The sequence below is a fragment of the Gymnogyps californianus genome, chromosome 1 (genome assembly GCF_018139145.2).
Source record: "Gymnogyps californianus isolate 813 chromosome 1, ASM1813914v2, whole genome shotgun sequence".
Lineage (NCBI taxonomy): Eukaryota > Metazoa > Chordata > Aves > Accipitriformes > Cathartidae > Gymnogyps > Gymnogyps californianus.
The window spans coordinates 121,916,162-121,937,408 of NC_059471.1; the positions used below are offsets into that span (position 1 = coordinate 121,916,162).

Below are 21,247 nucleotides of genomic sequence, written 5' to 3' on the forward strand. Positions count from 1 at the left end.
AACAAAATGCAGGAAGAAGTGAAAGGAAGTGGTATCTGTCCTCAAAGATCCCAGCTGGTGTTAGCACTACACAGGTGAGGTGTGCCTCCTGCATTCCCGGGAGAACCAGCTTTCCCAGCCGCTCTCTTCCCCACCACCCCGAAGCAGTTCCCGCTGGCACTGATCCCCAGCTACAACTCCTCTGCTCACAAGACTTACTTTTCCGTACATCCACCTGTAACTACCACACCTCAGGCCATCAGCTTTGCTGTCAGCTGTCGGTAGGTACAGTTGCTGCCTCCTCTCAGCCTGCATGGCGTAACGTGTTCACAACTTAGTATTAAATCGGGTAAACGTTTAACTGAGGAACCAACACGAAAGCCCCACGCTTACACGCACAAGCCCAAGGTTGAGCCACCCGTCAGGCAGAAAAGAGCAGCAAAGCTTTAAGAAACACAACCCCTGCGTGTTGAAGGGTGACGGCGGGCCGGCCCCCACGCCATGAGGCCTTATCCGCTGCAAGCAGTGTGGAAGGACGCGCCCCTGCCCGCCCACGCCCAGCCCCTGGAGCAAAGTAACAGCGCCATCTTCTCCCCACTGCCGCCGCCTGTCGTCTCCATGGTTACTGAGCGGAAGTGATGAAGCCCGATGCCTTACAATCCCTCCCCCTCGGCGGCGGCCTGTAGTATGGAGAGCCGGGGTGAGGCGGTCCCTGCCGCTGTCACGCCGCCGTGGAGCGGTGATTGGATGCTGACCCGGCATGCCTCACCGCCATTGGTGGCTCGCGCTGGACAGGCGCGGCTTCTCGGCGCGCCGGTAGCGTGTGATTGGGCAGGAGGTGGGTTTCGAGGCCGAGGCAGGCGGGGATTGGTAGGGCCGGTTGCCTCGGTTACGGGCGGCGGCGGCGGCGGCGGCGGCGGCGGCGGTGGTGGTGGTGGTCCAAGATGGCGGAGGAGGCCGCGGGCGGCGGCGGGGTTCGGCGCGGGGCAGCGGCGGGGGAGCGGGAGCGGGACGAGGAGGGGGCAGCGGCGGCGGAGCGGGGCCCGGGCGCGGCCTATCACATGTTCGTGCTGATGGAGGACCTGCTGGACAAGCTGAAGCTGCTGAGCTACGAGGAGGAGGCGCTGCGGCGCCACAACATGCGGCCGCTCTCCAGGTGTCCCCTCGCCCGCTCCGCCGGGCGGCTGGCGGCGGCGGTGCCTGAGGGCGCGGAAGGCCCCAGGGAGGGCGGCGGCGGCGGCCTCGCCCAGGCGGCGTTCGCGTGACTGCGGGCGGGGGTCCGGCTGGGGCCCAGGGGTCGCGCCGCGTGGTACGAAGCTCCACGCGTGAGGATCTGTAGCTGCCACGGCTGCAGCGAGAGGCGTCAGACATGCAGCGCGCGTGTGCGCGTCTGGGTGCAAACCCAGAGTGTTAGCGGGAAGAAATCCCAGCGGGCGGTTATGCCGCCGTGGCCAGGGGAAGGAAGGCTGGCTCCCAAATGATAAGCTGCCTGGGTCAAGTGAAAAACAGTCAACTTCACGGCTTCCCGTATGATTTTGAAGCTTTCGGGAGGTCCCTCTAAAGACTGAGATGTGATAAGTAAATTGTCACTTGACCTTCCCTGCCCCCAGTAGATACAGAATATTTGTATGCCAGTGTATCTGTGCAAAAAATAATTCTACCCTAAATGGATTTCTTGTAGTCAGGGTAACTATTTGTGGGGTGTGTGTATTTGTGAGGGGGCTTGGACCCATTGTTTTTAAGTCTGGTTTTTCATATTAATACATATTTGTTTCATATGTAATTTTTTTTTAAATTATGGTGGGAGACAGGAAACTTGGGAAATGGGACCAATGTGCTCCCAACGTCCACCTGCCCAAATAACTTTCAAACCCATCCGTCAGTTTCAACCAGGCTCCACAGCACCATGTCACGCAGTTAAGCTTTCTATAAGCAACAGTTTGGTAGGGGGGAAAAACGCCCAAATTACTCTCTTGTTGGGAAGGAGGCTCGAGTATGAGCACAGTGGCTATAAGCTGGTTTTAGCCAGCTGTCTGACCATCATTATATTTGGAGCAAGGAAGCAAACCTTTGTCCACCTTAACGAGCAGCTGTGTCTGTAAGGGGAAGAGTTTGGTTCCGAGTACCCAATGTGCACACAATTTATATTTTGGGGGACTAACTGTGGTCTGATTTTATGGACTGAATTCTCATTAGGACCACATCTTTCAATTTAGTGTGATCCAAAATAGATCCAGTTTGTGTACCGTGCTCTCTAAAGCAACCCAAAGCACAGTAGGTGAGGATGAGTGGAAGGATTGCTTCAAAAACATGCTTGTGATCTGAGCTTACACACTGATTTAGGTACACCAGCCTCTTGCCACTCTTGAGGAATATGGGAAGGGGAAGAGGTTTGGGGAACTTTGGAGCAAAAGGAACTGGATGTATTGCTGTTGTCAGGAAGAGTATTTGGGGATGTTAAGAAGGGAGCTGGAGGTGAGGTTACTGTGGTATAATGGCATGGATGAGGCCAATAGGCAGAAAGAGAACACATCTCTTTAGGCAATGAGGCTCCAGTAAATTTGTTCTCCCCTCCTCAAGGAAGTGCCACTCAAGTTTTCATGTGGTCACTTGGTGCAAAATTTATTCATTTATTTATTTATTCACTTATTTTTAAAGAGGCATAATCATGTTCCCAAATACAGATACCTTTCTTTGTGCTATTTGTCTAAACTGCCTTTAATGGAGAGCAATATGCGCTTCAAAGCATTTTGCAGTGTGTTCTAAAGTAGATAAAAGATGAGACAAATCCACCCTGGCTTCCAGTGTCATGGGTAAAGGTATAAAGCTTTAGCAATGGATCATTTTAATTTTGTTTTTGAAGTAGGCTGTTTGCTGTGTGATGTTGACAGTAGTTATCAATCACTTTTGCTAATCTATTCAGAGGATGTTTTTCAAATTTAAATTTTGTCTTGCCCTGTAAATCACTTGCCCTGTGAAAAATGCCTGAGATTTAGCAAAATCTTAGCTCATTCATGGTCTACAAGTTATTGGCATTTGCGGATCTTTGACTTCTGAGCTTTTAAATATTTTATGTTATGCAAGGGACATTTGAATGATCCATTGTACAAGCTCTTAATTAGTCGGTGGTATTTTATGAAGTGATGGAATGGATTCTGTATCCCTAAAATTAAATGGGAACACAATTGAGCTTGTCGTGATTTGAGACTGCTCAGATAAATAAGAGGAGTAACTTGGATTTATGTGGAAATGTTAATTTGGTGGTGTTTAACTGAAGCTATATAATCCTGCTGGCAGGGGAGAGGAGTACCAGTTTCCGTTTGATTCCTTGGAAGTCTAATGTTGATTAATAGTTTACTCAAAGAGGGAAACAGATGAGCTGCATGTAGAAAACGTAGTCTACTGTGGTTGTGTGTGAAACTAGGCATCCTGAATTTAGTTCAGATGGATCACTCATTGAGAAAGTCAGTTAAAGAAACTGCTTTCTAGCCTGTGCTGGCCTATAATGCTGTAAGAGCTTCAGGAGCATAAAATACTTACAATTTTTTCCCCTTTTTAAACAGGCACTACTTTGCACTGCCCACTAATCCCGGTGAGCAGTTCTTTATGTTTTGCACACTTGCTGCTTGGCTGATCACTAAAGCGGGACATCCCTTCGAACAGCCGCAAGAATATGACGACCCCAATGCAGTAATATCAAATGTACTCTCAGAATTGCGATCATTTGTAAGTGTTGAACATGCTGTTTTCCCAAGTGTATTTCAAGCACATGCATCACCTTCAGAAATAACAGTAATGACACACTTCCTCTCCTGTCTGATTACGTTCCCAAGGACTGGACAGACGTTTCCTATCTCTAAGTTTGTACTATGTTAATTAGTTAATTGGAAGTTTATACAGTCTGTACCTACTTGCTAATTTTTTGGCACTACAAAAATGGTCTTACAATATTATATATGATTCCAATTAGTTTTGTTCCACAATCTGTAAAATGGATTAAATTGGGCTTACTTCTTGTAGCGCCACATTTGTTGCTCATTTATAATAGTATAATTTACAAAGATTTTATCTGGAAAGTTTACACAGTGCTTGCGATCCTGTGCCTGCCAAAGTCAATGGTATAATTCATAGTGAAGAAAATGGTTTAGAATTGTGTTCATGTTTTCTTCATTTTTTTGTTAAGAAGTAAAAGGTTGCATAAACTGCCAGGAACTATTGGGATTTTTTTCAATATTAAACACACCCCCCCACCCCACCCCCCCAAAGGTCAGGAGAGTATATTGACTTACGGGAAGTATGACCTTACGGAAGATTATACTGTGGTGTAGCTGTGAATGATGTTAAGAACACTGTTCTCTAAAGGAGTTACACCATAACAAATGAAGATGTTTATTCTGCAGGACAGCAATAAATAAAAATAAAATATTTTATAAATAAAATCTGGAACAAACAAGGCAATGTTGAAAAGTTAGTGTTAAGTCTCAGTACCTGAGTTTCTCTGTAGCTGTTCTTACCTTGCCAGCATGTCACTTGGGTGCTTGACCATCTAGCTCCCTTGTGGCTTCTGACTCTTCTGCTCCCTATGAGTATCCTCTTACCAGGTGCTTTAAGATTTCTACACTGCATCTGCTCCTTGGGTTGTTCTGTTTTCCCTTCTGTTGCCTGACTGGAGCTGCATAGGGCAAGAATATGAATTAGCATTAGTAAAATCTTCATACACAATGGACACTTTGGTTTTAATGTAAAAAATCTTGTTACCTCCCTGAAAGGAAACTCGGATTGATGGGTAGCCATTAGTAAACAGCATATCTCTTTATTTTAGGGAAGGCCTGTGGATTTTCCTCCCTCAAAATTAAAGGCAGGTTACGGAGAGCAAGTGTGCTATGTTCTTGATTGTTTAGCTGAAGAAGCCTTGAAGTACACTGGCTTTAGCTGGAAAAGGTATAGTACACTTTTAAGCATCCTACCTTATGCATTCTCTTCCAGTAAACAAATGTAAGTTGTAACTGTAAAGACAAAACATAGTAATGACTAAAAATGTTTTACTTGATGTTTCATGAGATGCAAAATTTGACTAGGCTTGAGGCAGTGGGACCAATTAATTCCTAATGCAATTTCACACAATTTAGTCTACTACCAGCAAGGATGAGTTTGGGCCATTAATAGACTTAGCTAATTAATAAAGATTTGACTAATGACCTTTTTTTGGTCATTTTCCTATGCATAACTGCTTGTTAATCTGACAGTTGCGTTGAAACATTTAATGTCCTTTTAGCTCCTATCAATCAATAGCTAAATTCTTGACCTCTTCAGTTGGAGGTATGCACAGTATGCGACCATGTTACAAGTAGGCTACAGTAACTTTGAGTATTTAATCCGAAGGAAATCTTAGGAGAAATTAGATGACAGATAATTTCAGGTATATGAAAATTTCTTAAAAAGTGTTCTTTATTTCATTCCTTTCCTCTGATGGGTTTTGAAATGGATATAGCGAAGTAATTTCTACCTTGGAAATATTTTACTGTTACTTCTGTTGAGTACACAAATTCCACTGTAGGCTGAAAATAAGTCTATGGTGACTTGCACTTGAATTTTAAGAGGTTAGACCAACAGAGAAAACAAATCAAAATTTACTCCCCAGATGTCTTTGTAGTATGAATGTACTGTACTGCTTGGCATAATAACCCTTACTTTTAAGACAGTCCAAGATAAACAAAGACTCTTAAGGCTGAGTGTTAATTTTATTTATGTGAGACACTAATCACTGTCTAGTCATATTCCACATCATCCATACTTCTCATGAAATGTTTTGTTTGCTTAGAAACAATTTACAGAGGTATTTCCAATTTACTGTGTTTAAAAGCTCTGCTGTTCTTTGAACTAATTTCAGGCCAGCATATCCAACAGAAGAGCTAGAAGAAGAAGAAATAATGGAAGATGATGCAGAATTAACACTTAATAAACTGGAAGAGGATGTTGCGGTAGGTTTACCTGACTGGTTTTGATTATATTAGTATTGGTCAACTATGAGGAAACTTTTAATCACTGCTCATTTTGTTTGGCTTTGTTTAAGAAGTCTTTTCTGTCAGCTGTTCAATCACCCTTTTTTCCTGCATCTCCATTCCTGCATCACCAGCTTCTCTGCAGAGTTTTTTGCTTCCTTTCAGATAAGGTTGTTAACTCTTCGGGACACAGCGTATGTTCTTATGTGCATTTATAGTTAATTTAAAGTGAAGTGGAATCTAACCATACATTAAAATTACATAAATTCAGAATTGTTTGTTTTCTACTGATACAAGATGTTGATGTTAAACGAAACTTCAATCCCTGTTTACAGAATTGGCTAATATTTGGTTAAAATTTGCCCAGCACTTGCTTAATAGAGTGCTCACTATTGTAACTCAGATTTCACTGCAAATAGAAGACAGTAGCTTTGGTACTTAGTTGGTCTGAAGATTTGCAAACAGGTGTCGTGGTTTAACCCCAGTCAGCAGCCAAGCACTACACAGCCGCTCCCTCACTCCCCGTCCCTCCCCCCCGCTCCCAGTGGGATGGGGAGGAGAATCGGGAAAGAAGGCACAACTCGTGGGTTGAGATAAGAACAGTTTAATAACTAAAGTAAAATATAATACTAACAATAATAATAATGAAATATAATAATAGTAATGAAAAGGAATATAACAAAAAAAAGGGGGGGCGGGGGGGTGGAAACAGTGATGCACAATGCAATTGCTCACCACCCGCTGACCGATGCCAGAGCAGCGATCCGCCCCTCCTGGCCAACTCCCCCCTGTTTATATACTGGGCATGACATTCCATGGTATGGAATACCCCTTTGGCTAGTTCAGGTCAGCTGCCCCGGCTCTGCTCCCTCCCAGCTTCTTGCACACCTGCTTGCTGGCAGAGCATGGGAAACTGAAAAATCCTTAACTTAGGATAAGCACTACTTAGCAACAACTGAAACATCAGCGTGTTATCAACATCATTCTCCCACTAAATCCAAAACACAGCACTGTACCAGCTACTAAGAAGAGAGTTAACTCTGTCCCAGCTGAAACCAGGACAACAGGGTAGATGGAAAAGAACAAGTGGAAGCAGAGCATTTGTTTAAAAACACCAACAGAGACCTAAATAAAGGTTGCAGAATTGTTTCTGTAGACAAAGGTCATGGCAGTTCATCGCTATATATTCCATGAATGGAATGGTAATATCCCATCATCCATTCTGACTGCAGAATAAGTCTTTCTGTGTGCTTTGAAATACCTTTTACCAACAAGTTGGCAATGTTTGAGGATCAACTGTTTTATTTATTCCTGCTTTTTAACTATAATAATTACAGTGAAGTTGTCATGTCTATAGAACAGCCTATGAAATACACCTGTAAGTTCAAATATGCTTTTAGGACTTACTGATGGATGGATGTTGAACAGAAGTTGTTTCTTGGTGATTGACTTTTTCAGAAGATTATTTTTGAGAGATGGAGTCTCACTGTAAACTGGTAGCATAATGTGATGATAAGACATTGTCATTTTCACAGACCTCTGTCAGTCTCGTCGAAGTGAGTCTTTTTACTGCTGACTTAAACAAGATTTTTCTGGAGAGGGAAGTTAGCTGAAGACAATTAAAGTGAAAATTACAAAAACAAGTTAGTTTCACATCCGATTTCTCCAAAAGCTGATGATTCTGTGCAAAATAAATGTAGATCAAAACCAAAATATTGAAAGCTGTGAGCCTGGAAGTGCTCACTTGCTGCATCAGTAAATTACTTGAGGAGAAAACAATTTTCTAGAGCGTTAAGGCCCAGCAATACTGGATAGAAAATGCCACAACTATCCCATTTTTGTGTTCACATTTTTCAAGTGCTTGGGAAAAATTAAAGGTCATAAAAGTTGGAAATAGAGTGCCAGTAATGCTATCATATGGTTCTGATTATAGTCCCAATGAATATGCCACAACAGTCCACAAGAATGTTACAGTTGAAGAGTTTGCTTCTCTTCTTCCTCTTCTCACAGTTTTCCTAAGTATTGCATTATTTTTCTCATTTTTGTTAGCCAAGACACATTCCAAACTTCTATTCTTACTTTCATACAATATGCACATATTGTGATGTGGATGTCTGGTTGCATTTTTATCAGCTTTGAAGTCTCCACAGAAAAATTCTTGAATAATTATGAGAAGAATAAGACACATTCTGTATTGCATGTTTGACCAGCCTCAGAAATGTAAGCTGTTGGCTAAAAGCTTTAAATACGAAAACAGCCAGCTGTCTGCTCTTTTCTGTGTCTTGTTAAGGTCTAAGCTGTTTAAATTGGGAAGAGGGGATGAAAGAGTTAACTAAAGCACAGTTGAAACCCTTCAAAGAACCTCTGGATTTGCTCTCAGGTAGTATCTTAGGCCATGATTTTCACAACTAACAAGTTCTATTAGCTCTTCTGAGTTTGTATGTTAATAAAAGCATTGAGCTAGGTTTATATCAAGTGGATAATCACTTTTTAGAGCCCCTAATGGTTCTACAGGGATTAATTATATGCCGATGTAATTTTTTTTTCCCCCAGTCCATTGTTGCTGCCAATATATTGATATGTCCTGGATCTATTAGCTGTATCCATAATTGAATTTAGCAGTATTTCCAGCAGTTAAACGCTAATGATGGGGTTCATTGATTGTTCTTTGGTTTTGATTCTTCTGAATAAAATTGATGAGGCTGACAGAGACAAGCCTAGTTCTGTAAATCTTGGGGAATTGGGTAGCCCGTATTAGGTAGCCAGCAGTAGCCAGTGAGGCTGGGTGCGCAAGGAAATCTGCACAGTTTGGTTTCTCAGTTCTGATAACTAGTCTCGTTGTTGTTGTTATGGTAGTGTTGTAATATGTTCTTCTAAGTGCTGCACAAATATATATTGTCCATTTCGCAAAAGATAGTCCCAATCTAGTCACCATTAATTTCTTGCAAGTATTCAGGGGACTAGGGGCCAAACATGCCAGAAGAAAATAAAGCGGTCCCTGTTACTTAAAAACTAGGTAAGGTGGAGGAATAAGCTCCCAGGTTTTCACTAACTAAGTCTTGAAGGGTTCTACACTAAGACCTGTGTTATTGCAGCTTTCATGATTTGTCTAGAAAGGAGGTGGATGATGAAATTTGACTTTGGTGGAAAAGACAGCTAACAGAAGAGCTATGGAATGACAACGTGTATAAGGATGAAGTGTATGGGTGATCAAACGGCAGGTGAAATTCAGTGTAGATAAATGGAGAGTAATGCCCAGAAAAAGCATCTCTGACTTTACTTATGCAGTCATGGGCTCTGAGCTGATCATGGTCACTGAGGAATGCAATTTTGAGACTATAATACAGAATTCTATAAAACTGTCAGCCCAGTGTGTAGTGTCATGGGCAAGAAAACAAATCGATTGCCTCAATTTGAATTGTATCATTCTGCACACTTAAAATGTGGCATCATTCTGCAATTCCAAATATGTAGTGCGAACAACATCTTGAAAACTATGTTCACGTCTGGTTGTGGTTTGGTGTTTGGTTTGGTTGTATTTTTAATGCAAAGCTTTAGGAAACACATAAGAAATTACAGTACCATACAACTATTTATAACGGCCCATTTAATGTGAGAGGGCTTAGGTTTTGGGGTTTTTTGTTTGGTTGGTTTAGTTTTTAAATACTGTGGCACCCTGAGGGAAATGTGAGGTAGCTTTCATCTTTCAGCTGGTCCCAGATATTGTGTCCCCTCATAAGATTTTAAGTAAATACAAGCTCCATTATCATAAACTCTCCATGTCTTGTTTTGTTCAGAAATATGGAATTTAATACTCCTTGTCCTGTGCTCCTGCAAAATAAAATTATGGAGAAAGATTGTGCAATACTTACTGAAGTCTTACTTTGCAACTTTCCTTAAGGAAGAAGAGTCAGACAATGAAGAAAATTTTATTGACCTGAATGTTCTAAAGGCACAAGTGTACAGATCGGTAAGTTGTTACCCATCAGTCCTCTCTTGAGAGATTTTTACATCTGTAGCAGCAATTTATTTCTGTTGGATTTAAGTTTGAAAATCCTTGTATAGTCTAAACTTGAAAAAACATTCCAACTGAAATGAATCAGCTTATGTTAAAAGAAAAATGTGCAGCCAGTTTCTAAACTGGTATCACTGCAAGGTTGCTGGAAACATTTGCAAGAAATTTTTGCAGGGACTTTAGGGAAACGTGGTATTAGTTTCTTGAATATATTTTAATATTCCTCCGCCCCCCTCCCCCGCTATTTCTGGAGTGTATTATAATTTCTTATTATATACATTTCATTCTTTTCAATTTTAAATATGATAAGTTATATTTATTTTAATTCCTAATCTTTATGAATTCAAAGAAAGCCATTAAAGAAATCTGTTACATCTGTAGTCTAGATCGTTCTGGATATAAATATTTTTCTAAATATGAACACTGTAAGTCATTGTAACATGATTTCTAACGGTTCTTACTGTGCATAACGGTGATATTTTGTATATAAACTTTGTGATTTTTACACAGGACATGAATGACACTGCAAAGCAAGAAGAGATTTTACAGTCCACGACAGATGCAGCAGAGTGGAATCTGGAAGTAGAACGTGTGCTTCCACAGCTGAAAGTTACAGTCAGGACTGACAATAAGGTATGCGAGAATGGATTTGCGTGTGTGCACATGGTGATTAAAGTGTGATTTCAATCAATGTTGTTTACTTTCCGTTTACAATTTTTTTTCTTTTGTCATGCCAAGAATTGTGAATAATGGGCTCTCCAGTGCTATCTTGTCTGAACCTTTGTCACTTACTTTGACCCTAGAAGAAGTAATTTTCAGTAGGTTTTTTCCCAATATTATATAAGAATAATTTTTTCTGCTACTTACGGGGCACCTTATTTCTATATTTATTTCCATATATTTATTCAGTGGAAACTTCTTAAATGGTTAAACATTTCCAATGTATTCACACTTCTGAAAAATTATACCTTCAGTTTAGCAGCTATTAAAACATCTTCCTGGAAGAGAGCTGATGAACTTCTTATCTTTCAACTGTTCCATCTGTCAACCACATGAAAGGTTGATGGTATGGAATTCATCTTGCTGAACTTTACATGACAATAAAGTAGGTCTGTACCTCTGATCTAGTCATCATGAGCTCTGCTTATGTTTAGCAAAAAGAAGTGAGTACTTTTTCAACTGATTTTACTTACCTATCCAGATAACTACCTCAAGATGAAATTCATCATTTCTTAGAAAAGTGTATTTCTCTCCATAATCTATTTCAAGGAGTCTAGAATGAGCAGCTTAGAAGTAGACATCTATCTTTGGCAAGTCCAAACCTAGGACCTATTCCTGGCATTGCCATAAGCATTCTTTCTAGGAGCTTCTATAGGACACCGTTGTGATTTAACCCCAGCCAGCAACTAAGCACCATGCAGCTGCTCACCCACTCCCCCCACCCAGTGGGATGGGGGAGAGAATAAAAAAAAAAACAACCAACCAACCAAAAAAACCTCGTGGGTTGAGATAAAGACAGTTTAATAGGACAGAAAGGGAGGAAAATAATGATAATGATAATAATAATAATAAAATGACAATAATAATACTAAAAGAATTAGAATATACAAAACAAGTGATGCACAATGCAATTGCTCACCACTTGCCGACTGATGCCCAGTTAGTTCCCGAGCAGCGATCCACCCCTCCCAGCCAACTCGCCCCAGTTTATATACTGGGCATGATGTCCTATGGTATGGAATAGCTCTTTGGCCAGTTTGGGTCAGCTGTCCTGGCTGTGTCCCCTCCCAGCTTCTTGTGCCCCTCCAGCCTTCTTGCTGGCTGGGCATGAGAAGCTGAAAAATCCTTGACTTGGTATAAACACTACTTAGCAACAACTAAAACCATCAGTGTGTTATCAACATTATTCTCATACTAAATCCAAAACATAACACTATGCCAGCTACTAGGAAGAAAATTAACTCTGTCCCAGCTGAAACCAGGACAGGCATACAGATCAGTGCAGTATAGGAATTGCTCATTTGTAGTGACCCAGCTAGTTGGGGTGTTGGAGCGATCTGCAGCAGTGATACAGAATTCAATGAAAGATAATTATCTTGCCAAAAATAGGCTAGGCTCTCAACTGTCTGCTAAATTGCTTGCCTGTCTTACAGTATACTGCATTCTTCTATGTGAAGAATTGCCTGGTTTGAGCCACCTTTCTGTGATCCTTGGCAAGCCCATCTGTTACAGAGAACATGATGCTTGATTCTCACAGTAAGAAATTAAAACTTAATAAAGACATACATGGAAAATTAAAGGCACTGTAGGAACTGAGGTTTACTAGCTTCCAGTTTAATGCACCATCTCTTGGCTTTAAGGAATATGTCAAAATGAACATGAAAAGAGGATTCGTCTTTTTCTAGCTTCTATGCTTTCATGCTTTCAGAAATAACTGGAGAGAAGTATTTGGCCTTTTTTCATTCTACAAGAAAAGCATCATATTCTGTTTCCTAAGCTGTGCATGTAAACATAGTACCAAGAGAGGGTTAATGGTTTAATCAATTGCATTAGAAACTAGAACTTATTTGTAAAGTCCTGGGCAGGGGTAGGAGGTGGGGGGGTTTATGTGTTTGTTGTTGTTTTTATTTAAACTCCAAAGTTTGGCAAATTGTGAAAAATTGTCACCAGACCAACAAAAGATCTTGAGTCTGCTGCAAACTTAAAACCCAACGTAAGCACGTTTTCTCTACTAGCCTTTGTTTCATTCTGGAAGAGAATAGTGGGCAGCAGCACAATTGTAGACAGCGGGTGAACCTCATGGGCTGAACAGCTGTTGGAGATGCTCAGCTGTGCTCTTCTGAGATAGCGAGACAGAAGCACCAGTCCTTTGGTAGTTATGTGCATGTCCTATGCAGGGGGATAGCCTCACTTCACATCAGTGGAATTGCCTGTGATTGAAGGATGGCACATGTTCAACTGTGCAGCTGTTTTAAGCCAGGATTTGTTTTGCACCTGTACATTAGAAGTGGCTGTATTCCCCAGGAGCTCCAGGATCGGGAATTCCTCTTGCTCAGATGCTGCAGCCCAGCCCTGTGTGCCTGGGGACCCACGGGTCCCCATCCCAGACTGATGGATGCTGCTGCTGCTTCTTTCCTGTTTGCAGGTTCAACCAGTAGCAAAGTTAAGCATGTATCACACAGACACACAAAGGACCTGACATGGCCAGCTACACAAACTGCCATAAACAAGGCCCTGTCTTCAACAGCACTTGTAGGACTCCCATAAAATATTAGTATAGACAGCCAGGCCCCCTTCCTCCTCTTCAGCTAATTAAGATTGAAGTTCAGTAGTGAAAGCATACACCCCCTTCTCTCTAGATTCACAAGCATATGCACATTCATGGATCCCTCAACTACTGGCATGGTCCTTCTGTCTGTCTGGTCCCCCTGCCTGGATCCTGGGCCCTCTTAACTTTTTCACTGCTATTCTACTTGCCGGCTAGTCCAGCTTGATGTTTACTAGCAAACAGATGCACACTCACGCACTTGGCTTAAAGGCATTCTACATTTGTCGGTTCCCCTGAATACCAGCATATACCCTCTGCCTGCCTCATACCCAGGCCTGGATCTAGGGCCTACTACTCGATGGCTAGTTCAGTTTTAAGTCTACTATTGAATTTTACATGTGCACAGCAGGTTTAGGGAAGATGCAAACACCTGCCTGTCCCTACTCCAGCAGCTGGCACCAGCAACACGGGCTTGTGACCCGCAGTCCCACTCCAGCTGCTGGCACTTGCTTTACTCACACCGGTCTTTCCCAGTAGCTGGATTTTGGGATACATGCTGGTCCTGCCTTGGTGGCTGAGACCCTCACCTGCTCCTGTGGCTAGCACTGAGACCCCCACTCTCTCTGGCTGCAGACACCACAGGCCTGGGACACATGCAGCCCTGGTCTGATTCCAGTTGCTGGCCTCATATCCCCTCTGACCAGCAGCTGGCACTTAGTCCTTGCTGCACTCATATACGCATGGGATAGAGAGTGAGATTGCACAGAAAGATAATTAAAAAGAACTTAATAAGAAGATAGGATAGACTGCAGTGATCCAGGCACAGGGCTCAGTCAGACAAGTGAAATGACTGGAAACAGTTTACACATGACCAGCCTCTCTTATACGCACTTTGTTCCTCCCCAGTCCCCTTCCGCTGCACGTTGCTTCATCAGTTTGCATAGTTGCACCAGCCCTCGTCCCGAATATCCAGAACCCCCAGGTTTGCATTTTTGTCAGTTGCAAGGGCCAGGTTCACCACCTTTGAAGTGATGCTTGCAGTTTCTTGATAGCACATCAGTTAGCGTGACTGATGAGCTTTGTTTTTTGTCCTTGTCTCCCTTAGTGTTTGTCTGACAGGTCTGTGTCTCTGTAGGTTTTCTTTTTTCCCTCCCCCTTTTCCTTATCATCCCATTTTGACAAGGTCCTCGATCAGATAATTGTACTGATACAAGCATTCTCACACTCCACATGCCCTTATCCATTAGTGTAACTGGCCAGGTTTGTTTCTTGTTACTGCCTCCATTATTGTTTGTTGGTCAGTTTTGTGCCTCTTTGTTTTGCTTAGCATCCTTTTTGACAAGGTCCTTGATCAGATAATCTTACTGAAGCAAACACTGTCACCTTCCACGTATCCTTACAGTACCTATTTTACAAGAAAGTCTCCTAAGGTTTGATTTCAAGTGATAAAGATTTATTAACATCTTTTTTTTTTTTTTTAACACCTAGACCAGTACAGTGCCAAAAGCTTAAAAATCTTAAAAATATTTTTTAGCATGTTCAGAAACACAATACTGAAATAGCAGTAATTCTGCAGTGCTTCATTTTGAACTCTCAGTCTGTCTGCAGCTGTGCTTTGGGTCTGGGACATGTAAAAAGTTTGCATTGATAAGAAAAAATCTGTGATAAAGCTTGGGAACTGGAATTGATTTCTAAGTAAAAGATGCCTACCTACCAAGTTAAAGCAGCACCCTTTCTTATCCCCCCATCCCCGAGTCCATGTATGTTTCCTATGACCTAGAAGCTGCAAATAATTTTCCCCCTTCTAATTTTGTCCCACTGTCAAAAACAAGTTTAGGTATTTCTGCCTCTTTCATTTCTTTCCGTTCTTCTCCTGATAATAGTACGGGCTAAGTAGAGAAGGAAGATCTGATAGTCTGGAACTGGTAGGTGTTGGGCATTTGAAGCACTCATTTTGTCTAACAATAAGCTGAGCTAGTGCAGCTATAATCAATATTTTCAGTATTTGTGCCCAAAGTGGTTTCTAGCAGAAATAGTTCCATGAAGATCAAGCATAGCTACTACGGTATCAGTGAGGATGTCAGTGTTGGTTTATGGATCTGAGTGTCACATGTGACATTTAGGAGATTTATAAACTGTGTCACATTAAGCAAGTGCCTCTGGATATGAACATGGCAGTGGCAGAATGATACACGGGAATAGTATAAAAGAGAACTGACCCTGCTTTGCATAGCAGCCTTTGTTTAGTAACCAGAGAAAGATAAAAGTTGTACTTACCTGTGTTTTACTTTGTGGCATCTTTTTTAGGATTGGAGAATTCATGTAGATCAAATGCATCAGCATAAGGATGGAATTGAATCTTCTTTGAAAGAAACTAGGGTATGTCTTGTATGTGCAGAATATTTCACTGATCTGTCAGCATTTTTATGTTTTATTTGATATACGTTAAGAACTAAATTGATTTTTTTTCCCCCTTCATTTTATTTGTGCTAATGCTGTAAAACTAAAAAGGGAAACATACGATAACAATGATTAGGGACAGTGGGACTGGCAAAATATCTTGTGGGAAAGAGTTGTATATGTGAGGATTAACAGGGATAGTAGGGTTCATTAAGGTATGCCTTACCATAAGTACATCCTGACTACAGAGGTCAAAATAGAATAATACAATAATACAATCTGAAAATAAGTGCTGATTAAAAAAAACAAAATACCATCAAATACTGTTGTTAGAGTAACTTACTGACATTGACACTTGTAATTAATTGAGGGGGGGATAGTGATGGAAGCAGTAAAGCTTGAAATACGTGTTTTGGAGGCGGGCAAACCAGAACACATTAGGAATAATTTTTTGTTGGCTAAACACAGCGTTTCTGTACTATTTTTCTCTCTCACTTGTAGGCTTCCATATTGTTTCTTAATTACAGCACCATTTTAATACTCTTTGTGTACTATCTGTATACTGTCAACCCACAGAATATGATTTTCTAGGGTTACCTTGACAAACTCCATAATGAAATCAGTAGAACACTGGAAAAGATCAATAGCAGGGAAAAGTACATCAACAATCAGTTGGAGCACTTGGTTCAAGAGTACCGTTCAGCACAAGCCTTGCTGAGTGAGGTAACGCACTGATCTTTGGTTGTTTCCTTCTCTAGTATTAACTTGCTACTAAGTGAGGGTGAAGGCAAAGAAGACTCGGAGGAGTTATCTGTGAACCCTGCTGTTGGATATAAAGCAGGGGAAATGTTGATTGGCTGTCAAATTATATAGTTTTTAAGCTAAACTAGCAATTTTTATTCAACTATTCTACAGGGGAAAGTAAATGTTTTTTGCCTGAATATTATGTAAATCTGTTGCCAATCTTGAGCAGCTAGTAAATTGCTCGTTCTGCTTTCCCTGTGAAGTTCACACATCTGTGATGAGTGGAAAAACTACAGTCTCAATCCAGCACTCATCTCATATTGATTACTCGTGCTAACGTGCACAAAGCACTCTGATTACTTCTTTGCTTCATTTAGTTTTTATGCCAATAGAGTGCTGTTTGAGAAGCTTTTTGATCCCCTAGTTAGGAGGCCTGTATAAACTGCCATTTGGCTAGTCCTCCTATTTGTGGGCATGATGTTAAAATAAGGCTAACAGGATTTGACGTCTGTGCTTTCTGTTTACCTTACTGTTAAACTTTAAGAAACGTCAAGATAGTAATTTACTGTTGATGAAGAAGTATTCTGGGTTTCAGGATTCAATTCTGTCTGCATTCTGGCACATTTTCTTTATGTTTATTTCCTCATGTAAATGATTAGAAAACATACTTCTTATTGTGTATGTATTAGGGCTATTACAATTTTTAAAACTGCTTTAAATTTTTGAATTATAGTCATACAGGGGCTGATGTTTCAAGCCTGTCCTCATACGTGTAGCACTGTAAACGTCATTGGGACTTTGTGGGAGAGTTTCTGGAATTGGGACTTGTGAGAGCAAGTTTTGGTGTTCTCTCTGAGCTATCTCCATACATCTCTTCACCTTTGTCATTACAGCAAAAAACATGTTTCTTTCCAGGCTAAAGATAAGTACCAGGAGGGAAGTGGAGGAGTAACTGAAAGGATTAGAGTGCTTTCTGAGGTAAAACACATCTTCACATAATTTCTTTTGCTTATTTTAAAACAATCTTCAGAGAGTTGGCATTTAGTGTTTGCGGTTTTATGAACCCAGTTCTTTCTGATTTGTTCTCATGTTAAAGATGAATCTGTTTGTTTAGTGGAGGTGATCTAGTCCAGTCCCTAATTTTAAACCCAGGCTGCCATTGATTTTTAACTTGTGAATTTGGGCAAACTATTGTGAGCTCTTAATTTCCCCAGTTTGTAAAAGAGGGTAAATGTTTTGTATTTTATAACCTGTGTCCTAGAATTATTGAGGATTAATCAAGTCACATCCATAAATTCTTTGGAAGAAGAAAAGCTTAACTCTTAGTTAAAATTAACAATTTGAAATTTTCATCTTCCAAGCACTTAAAAGCAATATTTGACTAAATAGTAACTTTTCCATACCAGTCAAATTATCTTAATACCTAAAACTGTTTTTCTGTTGTTTTTTTTTTTCTTTAAATCAGTGCTCTGACAAATTTAAAGAAAAACCCCCAGTCTCCTAACTGCCTCAACATGTTGAGTGTTTCATGGCACTTCGTTTAGAATTACTGCCTGATTTCCAAATATTTCAACCCTTTGTGCAATTTAGAAATTATTTTTTTAATGGCTCGGTTGTTTGGGTTTGAAAAACCCACTTTATTTATTAGACAATAAAGTGTCTGGAATAGCCACATAAAATAGATCACACCATAAGAATGTGCTGGAAATTGTAAAATAAGTTTGAGATGTTTTAGAATAGAATAGAATAGTTCAGTTGGAAGGGACCTACAACGATCGTCTAGTCCAACTGCAGTAAGTAATACAGCAGTTTAACGAGTCTTCTAGCAAAGATTTCTGAGTGCATGGATTCTGCAGAATTAGAGCTTCTTTCTATTTCACTCTCAAGGAAGTAAGTTTGAAAAAGAGTACTTTATGGTGACTTCAGATTTATAATGTGTTTGTGCTTTGAAAGTTATTGACTGACTAGTAATGATGATGTTACTAGTTGGTAGCCTTCAAACTATGTAGATGCAGTGGTGCATATCTGAGATAAACTAGACACATTGGATATTACTACTGATCTGCTTTCAAGCATGCAGTCAAATCTCAGCCCGCTTGGCAATACCAGTACCACTGTAGGTATGCAATAACAATGCAGCGATGGTTTGGGTTGGGGTTTTTTTTGTTACTGAAAAGGCTTACTGAAGCTTTAATGAAGGGCCATTTTTATATTATAGACAAAAACACTGAATTATTACCTAGACTGTACCTTAGAATCATATATTTGCTTTTTCTTCATTGTCTACAAAGGCAAACTGGTCGATAGATAGTCAGTGCTGAAATGCACTTTTATTCTTCATACACACATTTTACATACCCGTATCCGTGCCAGTGTCAGCAGGCGTGACTGCTGCACCTTCTTTTCCTGCAGTGCTGTTTCTCAGGTTTCCACTGTCACCTGCTGAAGTCCTAACGCTTCCAGAAGGGCAGCTGGCATGGTCATTTGGTGAATCTTGGTCTGTGGGGACATTGGTTCCTATCTTCCATCCAGCCTCATACTGCAACACTTACACTGTTGTTTTTATTGTTTTGGGATGCGCAGATTCTCAGTAACACCATGCTGTTTGGCCAACTTGTTACTCTTTTTCCTGTAATCTTTACATTAATTTATTTAAAGTTAAATCAAATTTTTCTTAATGTTTGAAAAAAATTGTTCCTCTGTATGCAACAACTAAGACAGATTAGTTCTTTTTTTTTAACTAATGCAGTTATTCAGCAGAGAATTTTTTTGTTTTCTTTTTTTAACTTGACATTCATCTGGCTTAATTAAGAAAAAAATATCTATTTTAAGATTACAGACGTATTAGAGAGAGTAAAGCAGGAAACAGAAGAGAAAGGAAGCAGTATGACTGATGGTGGTAAGTATGGTTTTGCCTCAAACCAAACACCCATTTTCTCAGTGACAGGAACATGATTTGTCCTTTATTAAAGAAAAATAAAACAAGACCAGAATGAGTGACTAGTCTAAAATATCAGTATTAAAATTTTAAAAAGTGTCTAAGAAAATCAGGAGTCTAAACCTCTTTGAAAAGGTTACGTAAGTCTGCAGAAGGTAGAGATTCCAGGATTCCCCCCTTTGGTAAATTATTTGTAAAAATCTAAAAAAAAAAATGGGTTTTGTCTCTGCTTTGAATAGTTATCAACTCACTGGAAGAAATTCACACATTACAGGTTCAAGCCCTTTTACTCTGAAATAGTTATTGGCAGTAGCTGTTAGATTCTCTGACTAAGGCTGGCTGGAGTCAGTGAGAAAATTCATTTTGGTGTTTTGATGTTTGGACTTTTTTAATATTTAAAACTACATACCTATTGGAATTAGTTTGTCTCAGACTTGGAATTTGGTGGTGTGAGGTTCTTCCTGATAAATGCATTCTGTTGCAAATGTATAAGGAGTATGAATGCAGAAATAAATTGATGCATGTTACAGTAGGGCTAAATATGCAACCTGTATCCATATTTAACTATATCCATTACAGCTAATTTATTTAAGTAGTTGTAAGTGTTATTGTTTGAGGAAATTTTGTGCACCGTTGCTTCACTGTGAAGGAGCTACTCACCTGCCTCGCAACACCTTTTTCTGTATTATGGCATGGCCAAGGGTCAGGATAAAATCTAGAGCCCAGAATTATAAGGAGCAATATGATGCAGAAACAGCATCCCTAGGGTGGTATTAGTGGGAAGTGAGGGATTAGAAACAAAGTACGGAGCACAAAACATTTTAATAGGTTTTCATGGGTAAGATGACGTTGTGCTGAAGGTGTCTTCTGTTCTCTGCCAAACCCCAAGTCAGCTATCGGGATGAGGCTTTCAGCTGAGCAAAACACATCATTGACAAACCTATCTTAATGTTGATGTACATCTTTATGCAGATCTTAGATGTCAAGAAGACAGCAAAATTGTCATCGCCTATTTCTATCTTTTAAGTCACTTGCATATTAAAAATGATGTATCAGTACAATCAAGTCTTTAGAGTAGAACACGCTTTTGTTCATTCAACTCTTCAATTTTAAGGAGTGAATTACAGAAAATAATGCTTTTGTGTTAAGTAGCTGACACAGAGTTGTACTGTTTATCTTTTTTTTGAACAGCTCCTCTAGTGAAGATTAAACAGGCCTTAACAAAACTGAAGCAAGAAACCATTCAGATGGACATACAAATTGGTGTAATGGAACACACATTACTCCAGTCAAAGCTGAAAGAGAAATCCAATATGACTAGAGATATGCATGCAACAATGATTCCAGAAGCCACAGTAGGTGCCTATTAAAATTGTTTGGAGCTGACTTGGTTTGCCCAAAATACAGTTTTCTACCATTTGCTTTTTTGTTAGTTTAGAGGTTTCCTTTTTGTTGGGGGAGGGGGACGTTCTTTTTTCTTTTTTGTTTTTTTTAACAGGATGCTTGTCATGCACTTTTAAGAAGTAACATGCACACTTTGGACTCAACATGGAGCCATGTTCAGTTTTGTGCTGTAAAGATTTACTGCAGATTCCTTCCAAATATACTAATAAATTCTTATTAATGAACATGTCTCTACTTCATTGGAGAATGTTATGTAGTGTGAAAGTCTGTAGAATGATACTGACAGCCTGTAATCTTGATATTCTACAGTGCTGAAAGAAAATTGCTTGCAAAGGACTTGAAAGGAATTTAAAATGTCTATTATTGCCATTTACATACATTTAGTATAAAGTATTTAATTGATGATATTGAAATAATACAGCATTACCCTTTCTAAAAGGCTGGGTCAAAACTGATATCAGCTGCAAGTAAAAGTAGATTGTTGCTTTGAATTGATG

General features: G+C 40.2%; 1 protein-coding gene across 1 annotated transcript; it reads left to right on the forward strand.

Annotated features, from left to right (window-relative positions):
- The first annotated feature begins 1,025 nt into the window (after window positions 1-1,025).
- On the forward strand, window positions 1,026-20,996 carry IFT57 (intraflagellar transport 57). Its single transcript, XM_050903044.1, has 11 exons — window positions 1,026-1,135; window positions 3,543-3,705; window positions 4,802-4,920; window positions 5,870-5,960; window positions 9,883-9,951; window positions 10,507-10,629; window positions 15,572-15,643; window positions 16,256-16,387; window positions 17,324-17,386; window positions 19,241-19,307; window positions 20,538-20,996. Exons 1-11 carry the CDS (start codon window positions 1,041-1,043, stop codon window positions 20,714-20,716), a joined length of 1,173 nt encoding a protein of 390 aa, XP_050759001.1. The 5' UTR covers window positions 1,026-1,040; the 3' UTR covers window positions 20,717-20,996.
- The last annotated feature ends 251 nt before the right edge of the window (window positions 20,997-21,247 follow it).